General features: G+C 35.0%; 1 protein-coding gene across 2 annotated transcripts; it reads right to left on the bottom strand.

Moving 5' to 3' along the window:
* Window positions 1-355: 355 nt before the first annotated feature.
* LOC143534948 (wings apart-like protein 2) lies at window positions 356-8,305 on the bottom strand. Of its 2 annotated transcripts, none has more exons than XM_077029312.1 (13): window positions 7,442-8,305; window positions 5,284-5,383; window positions 4,812-5,148; window positions 4,185-4,297; window positions 3,963-4,091; window positions 3,794-3,890; window positions 3,632-3,697; window positions 2,782-3,461; window positions 2,149-2,420; window positions 1,912-2,059; window positions 1,271-1,368; window positions 1,103-1,184; window positions 356-826 (listed from the first exon to the last, which is right to left on the bottom strand). In XM_077029312.1, exons 1-13 carry the CDS (start codon window positions 7,969-7,971, stop codon window positions 743-745), a joined length of 2,736 nt encoding a protein of 911 aa, XP_076885427.1. In that variant the 5' UTR covers window positions 7,972-8,305; the 3' UTR covers window positions 356-742. The 2 variants fall into 2 exon arrangements, with proteins under 2 accessions (XP_076885427.1, XP_076885428.1); XM_077029313.1 differs by having other exon boundaries at window positions 2,782-3,458.
* Between the last annotated feature and the right edge of the window lie 8,547 nt (window positions 8,306-16,852).

Genomic DNA, 16,852 nt, shown 5'->3' with positions numbered 1-16,852 from the left:
TGTATGACGTGTTCTTGAGCTTTATAAGGTGAGTTATGTTGTTGAGGCGATTATAGAGAGGCGAGGTGAGGTGGAGGGCATTTTAATCTCATCATGGATAGGATATGATTTAGTAGTAGCTTATTATATATATAGCAGCAGCATGTAGTAAGTAGATCAATGTGTAATAAGTTAATACTATTAGTTAGTTTCAGCTAATTCATGTACCCCTCATCACCTTACTTGTAAGATTATATATCCTTTTGTCTTCTGTTAATGTCAATTTACTACTCATATATGGTTTTTTATTTCTTTAAATAAGGTTACACATACACAAAATATAATTTCTGTTGGTTCTTTTCAACTAAATATTAACTAAACAATAGCAACGCGACTATCTGCGGTTAATAACGTTTGTCGATTTATGCATACTAACACAATATTTTACATTATCATCATGCTACAAAACACTAAAAAAAACGCTAAAACGACACTTCTTAAACTCGACTAATACAAGCATAGGTGCACAGGCATGTAACACAAACACCACCGAGATGGTTAGATGGTGTAACCGATAACACATCTTACGAAAGAAAACCTCACATAAAATGAATATTAGACCGAACGAAAATATGAAACGACAATATGTAATGGTGGTCAATGTGGTTAATAAGACTATAATAACATCATCATCATCATCATCATCCTATCTTACTCTCCTCTCTTTCAAAGAGGAAGTTGAAGCTGTACAAGATTTCTCCTTTCATTGCATCCTACACGATTCGATTACCTCGAGCACCATTGAATGAGTCTCCTCCGATATCATGTTCAACGACATGTGAAAGTCCTACACAAAGGATAAAATGGTCAAAATGGTAAAAATGGTTTTAAAAAAAAAGGTTAAAAAGGCACAAATGTTTAGAAGGGTAAAATGTCATACCACAAAGGGTAAAATGGTCAAAATGGCACAAATGTCAAAATGTTAAAAATGGTAAAAAAAAAAAAGGTTAAAAAGGCACACATGTTTAGAAGGGTAAAAATGTCATACCACAAAGGGTAAAAAGGGTTGAAATGGCAGAAATGTTAAAATGATAAGAATGTTAAAAGGGTAAAAATGGCATACCACAAATCTTTCCAAGACAGGCACAAGAATAGAAACCTTGCGGTTTGGAAGACACTCAGCGATGGCATTGCGTATGCTTTTACTGTTAAAAGTCAAAAGAACATGTGGTCCCGTTAGAACAAAAGTCAACAGGTTTTGTCAACTGTGAAACTAAAAAAGTCAACCAACCTTTCGGTGGATAGAAATGCAAGAAGAAGGGCCGAGTACGCTTCGACGATTGTCTTTTCCGCCTCTTTCTCTCCCTCCAAAACAAGATCCTCATTGTTCTGCACAAACAACACATCAGGGATATATTAGTCATATAGTTAAAACGCGTCAACTTCAATCAGCTTCAAATAATGCAATTCTTGTTGAGTAGACAAAATTGTGGGGACAAAGAAACATTTTCTTTACAACTCAAGGACAATTTTGGTAAAGTGTAAACAAAGACTTTCTTTTCAACTCCACTGGGTATGATTGATTGATTGATTGATAGCTAAAAATCAAAATTTATCAGTCACTGTAGGGCAAACAAAAATCTTTTCAACTCAAGGAGTCAAGGGCATTTTAGTAAATTAGCTAAAAACACCATAGCTAAAAAAATTATAACTTTATCGCAGTCACTGTGGGGTCAACCGGTCAACAAATATTTTCTTTTCAACTCAAGTGCATTTTGATAATTTAGCTAAAAATCGAGAATTTTTATCAGTTCAAACAAAAGTTTTCTTTTTTAACTCAAGGACATTCTGGTAATTTACCTAAAAATCAACAATTTTTCAGTCACCGTAGGGTCAAACACACATGAAATATAATTATATAAGTTTACTCACCCAAGCCGATTGTCTCTCTTCTTCAGCTGCCTCACCGGCCCCTTGATTTGCCAAAAATATAGAACACAAAAGAGGAATTACTTCGGTAGTTTCATAATCCAAACCACCTGATTTAGGTACCGATATACTAGTCGCTGCAAGACGTGCTCTGCATAAAAAAAATTTGTATATTAAATAAATTCAACTAACTTATAATAAAAAATAAAAAATAAAAAATAAAAAAGTAAAAGAAATTACCTGTTATGCCCATCCTTCTCGACCAAATTAACAAGCAATCCAAGTATTGCAACGAGAAAATCCAATTCTTGATCATTAAGACGCTTATTAATATTATTATTATCATTGTCAACGTCAAGGATTGATTTGTCTTTTTGATCACCGAAACTGGGCAAATATGCATTGAATGACGGATAATGGCCGGCTATTAAACCGCATAGTGTCTCCAATCCACCACATGTAGCAATTTGTTGACACCCGACAGGATTGTCATTTGTTAAGTTCATCAAAACCTGCGTGACGAATGTTAACTTTGACTCGGAATCTTAAAACAATAAATGTCATAACTTTATTGGATTAATTTCATAGATACCCTTACAAAATTTGAAAATTTCATATATACCCACCCCAAACTAAAAAATTACTTAATGACCATTCTACCCCTTTCCATTGTATTTCTTTAAACCCTATTTTTATTTGTATTTTGATCGACGTTGGCGATATATTTTGAGAAAACTATTGTTTTTGAGTTTTGAAATATAAAGTTACATCAAAATTGGGTAAAAAAAAGTTGAGACTAAAAATGGGTATATGATATTTTTAAAGTTTTAGAAAAAAAAAGGGTAAAACAGTCATTTATCAAAGTCTTTTTACCTTGACTGCTGCAAGAAGGCAATCAGCTAAAAGACTGAATTTTTCATCATCGTTCACATGTGAACAAGAAGCTTGAGGAGAATCACGGGGTTCCGCATTGGTGGTGGAATCTTGTTGACTCATCATCATTAAGTCAAAATCTGACTCTTGGTCCCCGTCTTCTTCAATTCCTGAATTGCGTTTCTGACTTCGTGGCATATTATTTTTCTTCCCGGACATCACGTCCCATGTTGTCAGTCCATCTTCTTCATCAAACGCAAACGGGTCACCAAAAGGATCTTGACTTTCTTCAAAGTCAAACTTATCGCGTTGACTAGTTCCGCCTTTTTTACCTCCTTTTATTGATTTGGAAGTTGAATACTTTGGCTGTAGTGAACCGATATCTCCATCAAATGCAAACGGGTCCTCACTGCCAAAAGGATCGTCACTTTCCTCAAAGTCAAACATACTGTGTTGACTACTTCCAGCTTTTTTAGCTCCTTTTATCGATTTGGAAGTTGAAGTTTTCGGTTTTGTCTTTGACAAACCATTGAACCCGGAAAATGGGTCGGATTTTGACGAACCCGCTTGATTCTGAAACGAACTTTGACTATTTTTAGAAGTCTTCTGGGATGCGACCTGATCCATACTGCAATTCTCGATTGAAGAACTGATGCATATGATCTCATTGTTGTCAACTGCTGGTTAAAAAAATTGGTTAAATGGTTTCGGGTTAAAACTTATCATTTTCGAACGGGTCAGATTGAGTTGACCCATAAACACAACGGTGTATTTTAAAATAATTATATTGTGATAAATATAATTACAGAAACTTAATTGTTACTGCAATAATATAACAGTTTGTTAATACCTTTGTCATCAGCCACAACAGTCCCATTGGAAAGACCGAATGACGATTCTTTTAATAAAGAAACACCTGGAAACCATAGCAGAAACAAAAAAATATTAAAAAAAATAAGCAAAAAGGTTAATTTCATCAGATATTAAAAAAGATATGAATAAAGATTAGTACCTGAAAGGATCTTAATGACACTAAGAATAAGTTTTGTTGAAGACTGAGAAACATGTCGATAATCAAAGTCATCATCTTCTACTCCAAGCAAATGACTCTGCATTACAAAACAATGCATTCCAGGTTAACAATATTTTTCTTTTCATACATTCATAATTATGAGCATTACCTGATTATCGATACTAAGAAATGTAGCGTTTTCCAAGATTTTCAAACACTTTAATAAAAGCATCGGGCTTTCTAGATTAACAGTAATTTTTGACTCGGGGGTTGGAGATGAATGTTGTTTTAACCATCCCTGCAGATAATTACGAGATCATAAAATGTATTAGTATTTCTCAAATGTCCAAAATACCCTTGAAAATGAAGTTGATTTATCGAAAGCGCGTACCTCCATGACACCATGACATTCCCTTATGATGTCAATAACAGCATCAAGTCCCCCGTGCTCTCTTAGTTTTTCCTTGAAGTTGCCACCCATCTTTCTAACGGTCCCAGTTGTTTCTAAAATAATACAAATAAAAAAAATCAATTATCAGTCCGTAAAACTTTTGTAGTTTTCATCTAGTCGATTAAAAAGCAAAGAATCTGAAATAAAGATTATAACTTATAACATGTTTGTCATATTGATTAACATTTACTTATAAATGGGGTAATTCGGGTTAGGTTTAATCTTTAGCGGGTTACAAATGTGCCAAAGAAAAAGATTACTATAATTTAGTACGGGTCAAAAGCTGCCCAAATTGTATTATCAATGCATAAAGCATTCCAAAACAATTTGACTAAAAATCAGATACTGCAATATTATAAATCATAATAATTTGAAGCACTAAAACTTTTTGGACAAAAGTGATCCGGATCAACCCGACCCGACCCGTTCCAACTCATACAAAAGTTCAAAACTGACTTGTCAAAAAAAAGCATAATTAAATATTCATCACAAGTATTATAAACAGCCTATTTTGCTGTATCTACTTATGCATATGATGTCTAGAATCTAACCGAACTATGCAAATACCTTCAAGAGAAACAGTGGACAAGCAAGCTTTCTCCATTGTTAATAAAGCAAGCCACTTTGGATTCAACTCGGGTCTTTTGGTGTCACTGTCACTTTCACTTCTCGGCTTCAATTCTTTGCAACTCACAAGAATTTCCTCGACTTTTTGCAAAATAGCGTTAGCAGACGACTCATCTCCCTTCCCGTCATTAAAAATAGAAGCATCTTTGCTTAAAGCTACAAGCTTGCTACCGAGTGTTGAAACTTTATTTTTAGTAACGGGCGCAGTTGCAGGCTTCAGTAGTTTTAACAAGAACCGGATAACATTAGGTGAATCCATAATGTAATCTTCATGGCCCTGAAATCAGATATAGATTAGATAACAAACACATCATTCGGTAAACTATTGCATAATATAGAATGCTATTGACCGACAAGTTATCATTTAAAAAACAGAAACGTTAGTTATATATAAATAATGAAAGCAACTTACATCATTTGTCAAAACAAAAAAGACAGCTGCAGCAGCCAGGTTACTAGGGGTGTCGTCAAGATTGAGCCCCAATACAGCATCAATAACTGTTTTTGCGGTCCTGTAAATAAGATAAGTTATTGTCAACTACACAGTACACACCACAACCAATCTTAAACTTCAAACTACAAAGAACACAACATACATATGACCAACTACTGCATCAGAACTTAAACACACAACCGCAACTGTATCTTTTATTAAATCTATTAGTATAATACCATAATAATAGTTAAATACTAATTTGTGACTTCCACAACTCGAAATATACAAATGTCACTTTTGCTCACAATATTCTTGAAATTACAAAGAGCACAACATATGTATCATACACATCTAAATTCAAGTAATTTAAAAAATTCTTCAAAGGGGTTTCTTGCTACGTGAAATAATCAAATTGCCCCAAAACAGAAACTACAACTAATGTTCAAGTTACCAAAACCCTACATTATTGTCACCATTTTCTCCAAGATTCACCTTGATTACTTGATAACCTCATCAAACAACAAAAACAAACACAATTGTATCATACACATATAAAATCAAGTAATTTAAAGAATTATTTCAAAGGGTTTCTCGAAGACTAAAATGACCAAATTACCCATGTGTCCGCAAGAGTCTGCGTTGCTGTAAGAAAATAACATACATATGACTAAAATGACCAAATTACCCCATACACACCCCTCGAAGACCCCCAACAGTCATTTTTTCAAATCTTCTATTGTGTGTAAGTGTGTAACAGAATAATATCATCATAATAGTTTTCCCCCAAAACAGAAACTGTAATTAATATTTTAACTCCCAAATCCTAAATACACTAATGTCACCGCTTGTTCCAAGATTTCACCTTGACTACCTTAATAACCTCATCAAACAACAGAAACAAACGCCATTGTTCACACATCTAAATTCAAGTAATTTAAATAATTCTTCAAAAAGGGATTCTTGATAAGCAAAATAAATAACCAAATTATTTCCAAAACAGAAACTACGATTAGTTTTCAAATTCCCAAACCCTAGATAGACTAATGTCACCATATGCTCCAATATTTCACCTTGATTACCTAAACACACACGTATACATCTATATCAAGTATTTTAACAAATTCTACAAAAGGGTATCTTGAAAACCAAAATGACCAAATTACCCATGAGTCCTCAATAGTCTGCGATGTATATGACCAACTTGTATCCCCCCCCCCCCCCAAAAAAAAAAACAACACAAACATCAGTTATGCAATTTAGCTACTGCATCAAAACAGAACTTAAACATACAAATGCAACTATACGGTAACAAGATCCCCACATAGTATGATATCATCATAATAATCATAAAGATTTCCCCTTAACTTTTAAATTCCCACACCCTAAATTAACTAATACCAACATTTGCTTCAAGATTTCACCTTGATTATCTAAATTCAAGTAATTTAACAAATTCATCAAAAGGGTATCTTGAAAACCAAAATGACCAAATTACCCATGTGTCCTCAACAGTCTGTGTTACTACATAGTCCCACAAACCATCAACAAAAACAACAACATACAATGTACCCCAAAACAGAAACCATAATCAATATTCAAATTCCCAAACCCTAAACTAACTAATATCACCATTTTCTCCAAGATTATATCTTGATTACCTAAACACACACACACACATCTAAATTCTAGTGATTTAACAAATTCATCAAAAGGGTATCTTGAAAACCAAAATGACCAAATTACCCATGAGTCCTCAACAGTCTGCGTTACTGCAAAGTTCCACTAACCATCAACCAAAACAACATACATATGACTATATGAGTACATGACCATCTTCTCCAACCCCCCCCCCCCCTTCTCTCTTTCAAAGCTCACTTTTTCAAATCTTTAGATGAATGCATCAGTATGATATCATCATATTAGTCACAAAGATTTCCCCCTAACCCAAAACAGAAACTACAACTAATATTCAAATTCCCAACCCTAAACTAACTAATGTCAACATTTGCCCCAAGATTTCACCTTGAATACCTTAACAAGAGAAACAAACACAACTGCATCATACACATCTAAATTCTAGTAATTTAACAAATTCATCAAAAGGGTATCTTGAAAACCAAAATGACCAAATTACCCATGAGTCCTCAACAGTCTACGCTGCTGCAACGTCCCGCAAACCATCAACAACGACAACAAACTCGCGCGGCGAATCCGCACCGGCTGCCCTCTTCTCAACCCATCCAAAGCAAACTCCACCTCATCAGCATGCTCCATCATTTCCCCAAACTCTTGAGTCTCCATCAACGTCGCCGTCTCGGTCACCACCCGCACCTCTTTCGCCACCTTCTTCGGGTTCTTTCCCTTCTTATCCTTCACCTCCATCTTAAGCTTCTTCGATCTCGGTGGTAACACGGATAATTTGCGAGATTCCGGGTCAGAATCGAAACTATACGGGTCGGAATCAAATGAATCGAAAGTGTATGGGTTTTTAATTGAGTTTGATTCTTGGGATGTGAAGGCGAAATTGAAAGTGGGTTCGATGTCTAAATCCAAATCCAAATCTTGTGGGCTTTCTTGAGATAAAGACTCGTTACTGCTCCGGCTGGTGTTATTATTATTATTATTGCTGTTACTGCTCCGACGGCCGTATGTCCGTACGATCATTTTGGAGTTCAATTCGAAGGTTTCATGTGAAATTGAGATATGGGTATTTGAATTTGGGTGGAATTAGAAGTGGGTTTTTGAATTTGAGTGGGTTCTTGAAGATTTGATTTGATTTGATTCAAGAAAGTGAACTGAAATTGAATTGGGGAAAACTGTGTTCGAAGGTTTTAGACGGAGGGTGTGTTGTGAGTCGGGTCTTGGGTCGGATCTTGGCCGTCGTATGGATTTGACCCGTTGTGGATCGGTTGAATTTTGAATTTGTTGTCTTAGGGTTTGTAGTAGTGATGTTATCATGTACCTTGGTTAGCTTTTATTACGTATGAAATGAAATTGCAAATTAGGATGAGCTTGGTATCGTATCGGTACCGAAAATATTGATCCTGAAATTCGCAAAATCATGGTACCGGTATCGAAATATTTGGTTCGGTAGGTAAAATTCGGGAAATATCGGTACCGTGTCGTACCGTACCAATCCCAAAACTCAAAACTTTGGTATCGATTTCGGTACTGGTACTGGTACCAAATTTGCTCATCCTTATTGCAAATTATATTTTCAAAAAGTTTTGGGTTTTGAAATTGCCATCTAATGTGTCTCTCTCCCTACAACAAATTTGTATCGGTCTCGGTCGTGTTATTTTTAATGCTATATACAACATGTATGAGACAACCGGCCAACACTTCATTCTCATGTACATGTATGCTTTATCTTTCTTTAGATGTTGAAATCAAGAGTTTCCTACCCTTGAAGAGGAAGCAAATATAAAATTATAAACCATTTCAGATAAGGAGCTAGTTGCCACTAGTCATGAAATTGTTTAGATGTTGACGGCATTGACTCACTGATTGGTCTAGGTCTTGAGTTATTCCCATCGGTTGCTCCAAAACTTTGGGTTTATCCACTGTTGGACAAAGATCTTGAGAATTTTGGTTGTATGCACACTTAACGTTGTCTGACGAGGTCCATCCTTGTTTCGGCTACCACTTTCTTGTCTAAATCATGAGTTTTATGGTTGGTTACAGTTATTAGGCACAACGAGATCAAGTGTTGTTTAGTGATTCATAAGTCTTATACCTTTCCCAAACGGTTGCAAATTTCTCCTCAAGCGAGTTTTGAGCAAGGTTATGACTAAACTACCAACTGTGGGATACTTGGACTATAGGCGTGATTTAAATTTTGTTTTGATAGTATAAAGAATTAAGAAGTAACTTGATTTATGAGGCAATACAGCTTGTGTTAGTTGTCTTTTAAGTTTTCTTAACCTATTGTGCTTGTGTGCTCGTTCAATACAACGTTTGTGTTTGCATTGATATATCACATGTTTGTGTGTTATTTGACTTATTGTGTGTTTGGTTTCAACCATAGACAATGCGAGTCATGACTATTCAATGAGAACGTGTCTAGGGGTGCGGGGTGCATGCATGGGGAAGTAAAAAGGGTTATAGTTTGTGTGTTGCTTCTCGAAATATGAGAACCCTAAATAGTTGCTATTGGGTTTGATAGACATGCTTATAAGACTCATAGTGTATATATGTCTTCGGGATACCGGGTGGAAGAGCTATTGAAGGGGCTATAGAAGGGTTTAGTGCAATAGGTACATGCTGTGTTATATGGGATATGATGGGGTAAAATGGGGTGGGTTTCCTAATTACTATAGAACTACAAATTATATAGCGAATGTGAGAGAGTGCAATGATATGTGAGGAAGTAGTGGTTAGCTCTTATACACCACTAGCAGGGACAAGATACAAGGAGAATATAGAGTTTTTAGACTGTCTATATGAAGTTATGCCGATCATACCTAACAAGGATAAATTTTAGCGAATGCAATTGACACATTTTTAGGAATGATGACATCATCAAGCACTAAGATTCATAAGATGATACGTTTGTAACTCCATCGTACTCATTTTACCTCTTTAAATTTAGATTATAACATAAACCCACAAGTTAACCATATAGCCCCCCACCCCATCAAAAAAAAAACATTAATGTGGTTTAGTCAGCTATAATCTCACTTCTCACATAGTTAAGTCATTATTAACCCAAATACACAGAGATTATCAAATGTCATAGGAGGTTTACGAACTAAGACTATAAGGTTAAAGATTACTCACCACAAATTCCTCTACACTTAATGATGACTATTCACCTTTGTTTCTCATTGATTTTTACCTTTGAAACTTTTACCTCTCTATTTGGTTTTTTCTTCTTAATCAATGGTCTCTCTCTAACACACGCACACAATTGATCCTCACGTATCATTTATAATAATTTTTACCTCAAACTTGATATTCAACACTTCACACCATTTTATATAGCCCACACTTATTAAAAAAAAGATAATTTATTACTCAAAACAACAAAAAAATGTAAGATACTTTGGTATGAAATTCCAAAAATGGGATGGTACACATCAATACATCATATCCTCGTTTGCATATCTTCAATCTTTTAAGGAAGATCAATACTTTAAACTATTTATAATGAAAAATGAACTTGAAAATAACGGGGTCTAAAATCAGAGTTAGACAAGACTTAGAGCACATTACACTTCAATTAAGCAACCACAAATCACTGAGATTAAGGATTGTCACTACATATCACTTAAGGCAATAGAATTGGTATTGTTTTATTTAGATTAAATCTAAAATAAAATAAAAACAATTAAATATACTCAGTTTAGTGTGGTAGTAATTGCTAGTCGCTAGTTGAGTGGTGGGGTGACAACTAACGATTAGTCGGAATTAATCGAGGCTAAATGGGATTCATCAGCATTAATATGTGAATCAGTGTCTAGTTAATATTTTTACAACAATGACGTAGTATGGGTTAACATACAAATAAATTAAAGTATATTATAAAGTTTTATGGTTTTGTCTAATTTTATAACTGCCGGTTCTTAGTAAATCATAAATCAAATTGCTCTATATAGTTTGAATTTATGAAACCGACCGAATGAACGTAAATAAAAAAGTAACCACAACACCAGATGTAGGTGGTTTTATGGTTTTAAACTCTACCATGAGCACGCCCAGTGTTGCAAAAATCGCTAGTCGGCGGTCGGGCGGTGGGGTGGAGACTAGCGAGTAATCGGGATTAGTCGAGATTAATCGGGACTAATCAGATCGGACTTTAATATATATTTTTCAGTTTTATACATACACACACATTTTTATATGTAATTTTCAGTTTTGTACATACACAAACATATTTTGGCCAGAAATTGGCTGTAATCTTGCTGGAAACCACTAGTTTTTGTTGCAATCTGGCCGAAAATAGTTGATTTGGGTCGGAATCTCGCCGGAAACCGCTGATTTTGGTCGGAATCTCGCCGAAAATCATCGATTTTGGCCGGATTTGACCGTTAACCGATTAATTGGCCGACTAGCCCAAAATTAATCAGTGAAGTGGGGACTATCGATTAATCGGGGATTAATCAGTGACTAGTCGGGATTTTTGCAACACTGAGCATGCCTAATACAATGAGACTAAATAAATATGATAAAGTCACCATGGGCATGGCATACCAACAATGTAATTGTTGTTTCACCCCCTTTTTATTTAACCACTATACAGTTGATAAGGCGGAGACAAAACATAAATTAATGACTATTAATTATTAATTAACGCCCTCGTTGTAAGCCCCCATTAAAACAAGCACTCGGGATTTTGATGGATATCATGTTTAATAAGTATATACAAAGGGATGCAAGTTCTTCAAACATGTATCGAACAAAGAATTTAAATTCCATATATCTATCCAATTATGTACGCACATACTTCTTTTGTTAAAAATGAATACCATAGCCATCACATTTTATTTTAGATACAAACTCATCTACTCTTAAATACTTATATAAACCAATTATACGCCCACATTGTAGGATTTGAACCTTTCATCTCTGTGATAGAAGGGAGACACCTTATCATAATATCATGTTCATCCAAATTACATAAACGTAATATTTATTATCTAAAAAGACTCTACACGTCCAGTGGCGGAACCATAACTTTTCAACCGTGGGGCCATAATATAATATAATATAATGTTAACCAGACAATCATTAATTGGCGCGTGACTTTATCACCAATTTTATAACCCGATATTAATAAAGTATATGATTTTATACTTCAAAATCATATAGTTATTATTTATCCACAAGATAATCGATTTTCATTGCCTGTTACATGACTCGTTAGATCAAACTTCAAGCGTTGTATTCAAATATTTCACCGGGAAGTTACATCTTATGAAACACCAAAGTTTCTAGTTTCTCCGAAAGGTATCTTTAAACATTTTAGACATGGTTCTTGAATGAAATTTGGTGTTACATAGCAAGTTAGTGAATCTTATATCAAAATGTATATGTCTTGTTTTAAAGACTTTGACATTGTGCCAGGACTCTAGAATGCTCTTATAGAGCTCTACATGACATCTTCTTATAGAATGTTGTTCTAGTCATTGTTTATCGATACTTTGAACATGACAATGATTGAATAATGTATGGTATGAACATAAAAATAATTAAATTTTACTTTTATATCGCATATTCATAGTATATCTTGATTATCATCAAACTAAATATTGCGTTTCATAATGAGTGACATGACCATGCATTCAATAACAAAGTTAACGCTGCTCATTGAGTGTAATAGAAACCATAAACATCGTATCTCACATCCCTAATGGCTCATACTGTAAGTTATTAACATCAGAACTGTGAATCATATACGAATAAGAGTGGATAAATTCTAATACGCAACTACTAAGTCAAGTTATTATCCAAGTGAAGATAAAGTAGAGGTATGACTATGACGTCTTCACGCTTTGTTCTAGCCAAAGTTTGACAAAAAAAAAGGATCAAACCTCTTCGAAAAACAAAATACTAGCTAACCCAATCGATTTTAACAGTTTGACAGTTTGAAGTAACTTTAATTTTTTTTAAAAACCATTGACTATTAGAATTCTAAAACAATATACACAAATATAAACATACGACAATCTCATAAATGACAAAAAAGAAACAATTAAAGAAAACAAGTAGCGAAGCGCGTTAAATCTATTACATGTTCGAAAGCTGACACACAAAAATATGGCGACACAATAGAAACCCGTTGGTATCGGTTTGGTTCATTACAGTAAGAGTTTTGTGCCCAATGACGAATATCTAAAATATTTGTGACAAAATTTAAAATTCTAAAAGTATCATTAAGAGTATAAAATTACAATAACCAAGGCTGAAAGACTAAAAGTTTTGTGGCCAGAGTATATTTTATCAAAGTTGAGGAGACAACAAATAAACGTGTAAGACTTCAAAACTTTTTTTTAAAGTTTTGTAAAACTGTGAAACTTTGGTGGTCAAAGTCCAAAGAATTAATGACCGTCGTTTGAGTCAATCAAAAACCTAATTATTCTAAATAGTTATAGCAAGTAGGGTATCGTATCACAAGGAGTATATGGTCAATGTAATTCGTGTAACAGATTTAATATTATGAAGTAAATGATTTTAGTGCTGATCACACAAACAATAATTTAAATTAAGAGAACTAAGCAATGAACAAGTAAATGAATTTCAAACAGTTAACAAGCAAATCACACCTGAGAATTCAAGTAAGCAACCAAACAGTATCTCATGCAACCTAACAGATTTATTATTAACGATTAACTGAAAATTGATCAACCAGACAAAACCTTAGACGTCAACAATTACTTTACACACGGCACTGGTTATCAAACAGTCCTTGCCAGTGTGACTCAGTTAAGGGTAATTGTACGTTTTATCGTATTCAATCTAACGAAACAGTTATATGACTAATTATCTAGCAACTGGTAACAGATCGTTCAGACCAACGTAAACCTAAACCGACCGAACACACAGAAATACTAAACATCAATAATCATATATCAATCTTCAATAACAAAACATAAGTATTCTTAATCACATGAGAAAAACTGTAAATGGTTACAAACTATACATCCCGGGTGCGATTCTCTGAGATTAGCCGAGCCGAGACATCAACGAATCTTCAATATGGATGATATGGATCATATGTAGGGTCTTGACACGAGCTAGAATGATGAAAATCGCCTTCTTGGACTGCTGGAATCGCCTCTTGGTCGTCACAAACGAAGTTAGGGTTTTCTAAGATGTAAAATAAGATATAAACCAAAAATCCCGTCTGCACCCCCCATCGCGATACGCGATGGATACGCAACGGACCAGAAAGTCAAAGTTATTTTTAACTCCCATAGCGATAAGCTATGGGTCTTCAAGGGAGCCCATCGCGTATCGCGATGGGTCTCCTCACCAGCAATTATCATTAAACTTCTCGTTTCGCGTGCTGGACATCCCGGGTCTTCATTCCGTGTTACAACAGGTCCAAAATGAGTACTTTAACGCCTGTGACCTGAAATCCAATCACACACGTATGAAGTATCGATAGTTCTAAAATAAACAGTTAAAACTAAATAATAAACGAACTAAAACATATACAAATTAACCGACCATCACATCCCCACACTTATCTTTTGCTTGCCCTCAAGCAAAACTCTAAAGCAAACATAGACCTCCATCATAGGTATGTAGATTATTGACATTAATACTAGTAAGGTTTAAGGTCATGCCCAGTTTTCCAGACTGACACTGTTTTTAGATTGACATCTCACAAATACGGTTAAATGCTATAATAAAAACAATAGAGCCGCCCAGACAGGTGTACTTTGTTTCCGGTTAAGGCACACATGCTCATACCGCTCGTAATATAACATCTCTCCTCTCGGTTTAATATCTGGACTAGCAAAAGATGTGCTAGTATCGCTCAGCTCTCAATATCAATCATAAATACATATTAATCCACCAAGCTGCTTTGGCACAAATGCAAATCAAGAGGTCTTTAAAAGGGTTGTAACAGGGCCAGGTGTAAGGGTATGGAAGGGAAGTATTTAAGTAGCTCAAACGATCCGACCCGGCTTATTACAAAACAACTAAATAAACGAAACTACTGTACAACTAACCAACTGATTATATACATCTAAATAAGCAAACTAACAATGTACAAAACATCTAAATAAGCAAACTACAATAAACTGATTGCACACTTTTTTTTTGATATAAACGAACTTCAACGAACTACAGAATACATAACTGAATACAACAGACATCTTTTTGTCTTTTTCTCAAATAAATTTTTTTTTTTATTTTTTTTACTAAGCATAATAACGTGATTCTTAATAAGATAAATACAAATACAAAACAAAAGCAAATACAATTACAGATACAAATAAACCTAGTAAGCCGGATCATCTCGTAACATAATGTCGGGGTTAAACAAACGAAAAATAAGTCCAAGAAATGTTTTCTAAGGGACCCAACCCCCCGCCCCTCACATTAACCTCACCTCATATGTGTAATAATGAGGCCCCAACCCCCAGTACCCACACTCGCACTCATCCAGACGAGGCTTAACCTAATTGCCTCTATCACTTTTGCATTTTGCCAACTGTGATCCCGTAAGCCATGAATATCAGTGAAAGCACTCAAATGACATGTGTGTACTATATATTATATGTGTATTATATATATTTGGGTCAACTCACACACGTCCCGGAGGAATAGCGTTGACGATATAAACATGTGTACCTGTCCCCATGACTCGTTATTCCCGCCTAAACGACCCCATTTTTCAACTTCTCGTTATGAAACATTTGTGAGTAAGACTAATGAGACGCTGAAAAACCAACCATGACCAGAAACCTATGACTTGGCATTAATGGCAATAATTAACAGTTAACAACTTTGGTTTCTAAACACTCTTCGATGTACTATCGGGCTAAAAATTTTCAAATTTCCCACATCCCCACACTTGAGGTTTACATTGTCCTCAATGTAAGAATACTTAACATTGTCCTCAAAGTTAAAAATGATAGAATGATTAATGAACATTTGAGAGACGGGGTTGAAATGACTTTTTGAATATTAAGCAATTTAAAAATTTTGGGGCTCATGTGAGGCGGTTTTACTAATAATTATACAATTACACTTTTAACTTTTAAAGCAATAAAAACAAAATAAGTTATGAAACTGAAATCACCTGATATGAACGTGATTGGAGAAGGACCAGCCGGCTCGTGAACTCTCGTAACACTCGTATACTCTCATCTAATCCAATTACCATACTGACAATCGAACCTGCAAAATCTCGAGACGTGTAGAAGCAAGCTTCTCACAAGTGTAAGACATAGGTATTTTAAGAGTTATTAAAATGAATATTTGTTTTTTTTATTAAAACAATTACCGAGCCAAATTAATTCGTTTCATAATAAATTATGTTAAATTAGTTAAAAACGTTAAAAGACCTAACTCACTTTCGTAGGAATCACGATTGCATTTAGCGTATGCAACAAGCCCTGTAAACCCCCCGGTAGCCCGGGAGGACGAGTGGGGTCTCGTGAGGGTTTATAGTGAAGTACACCCACAAAGTTCGGTTACAACAAAATATACTGATAAAATCAAACACAGTGGTAATCAAAAGATATATGAACATATAATCCTAACCAGTTACCCAAACATGATCCCCCAAAATATAATATAATATAATACATACCATGATACTAATAAAAACAAAATAAAGTGAAAAAGGGTAACCAAAACGCTACTGTGTTGGTGGATCATCAGCTGCCTCGTCCTGCGGGTCCACAGGCTGCTCCTCTGTAATAGTCAACGAGTCTGGGAGCGGTACCTGCAAAGTAGTAAATAACAATCGAAAGTAGTTATCATAACGGGCCCTTTGGGCCCGCGTCTCCTCTCGTTGTGCCCGCTGCTCCTGCTGAATCTCTGACTGCCGCTGATATAACATTTGTAACATGACTGGCTGCTGCGG

Source organism: Bidens hawaiensis, unplaced genomic scaffold (genome assembly GCF_021521415.1).
Source record: "Bidens hawaiensis isolate Kalapana, Puna unplaced genomic scaffold, B.hawaiensis_p1.1 tig00010382_1, whole genome shotgun sequence".
In the NCBI taxonomy this organism is placed as follows: domain Eukaryota; kingdom Viridiplantae; phylum Streptophyta; class Magnoliopsida; order Asterales; family Asteraceae; genus Bidens; species Bidens hawaiensis.
This window is presented reverse-complemented; position numbering and strand designations above follow the sequence as displayed.

What these genes read in the sequence shown, in the direction of transcription:
- LOC143534948 (XM_077029312.1), bottom strand. Translation starts at nt 7,971, where the DNA reads ATGATCGTACGGACATACGGCCGTCGGAGCAGTAACAGCAATAATAAT. An exon ending in TTTTTGTTTTGACAAATGAT is followed by an intron (nt 5,149 to 5,283) that starts GTAAGTTGCTTT and finishes ATCTGATTTCAG; the next exon opens with GGCCATGAAGATTACATTAT. An exon ending in TGTCATTAAGATCCTTTCAG is followed by an intron (nt 3,698 to 3,793) that starts GTACTAATCTTT and finishes TATGGTTTCCAG; the next exon opens with GTGTTTCTTTATTAAAAGAA.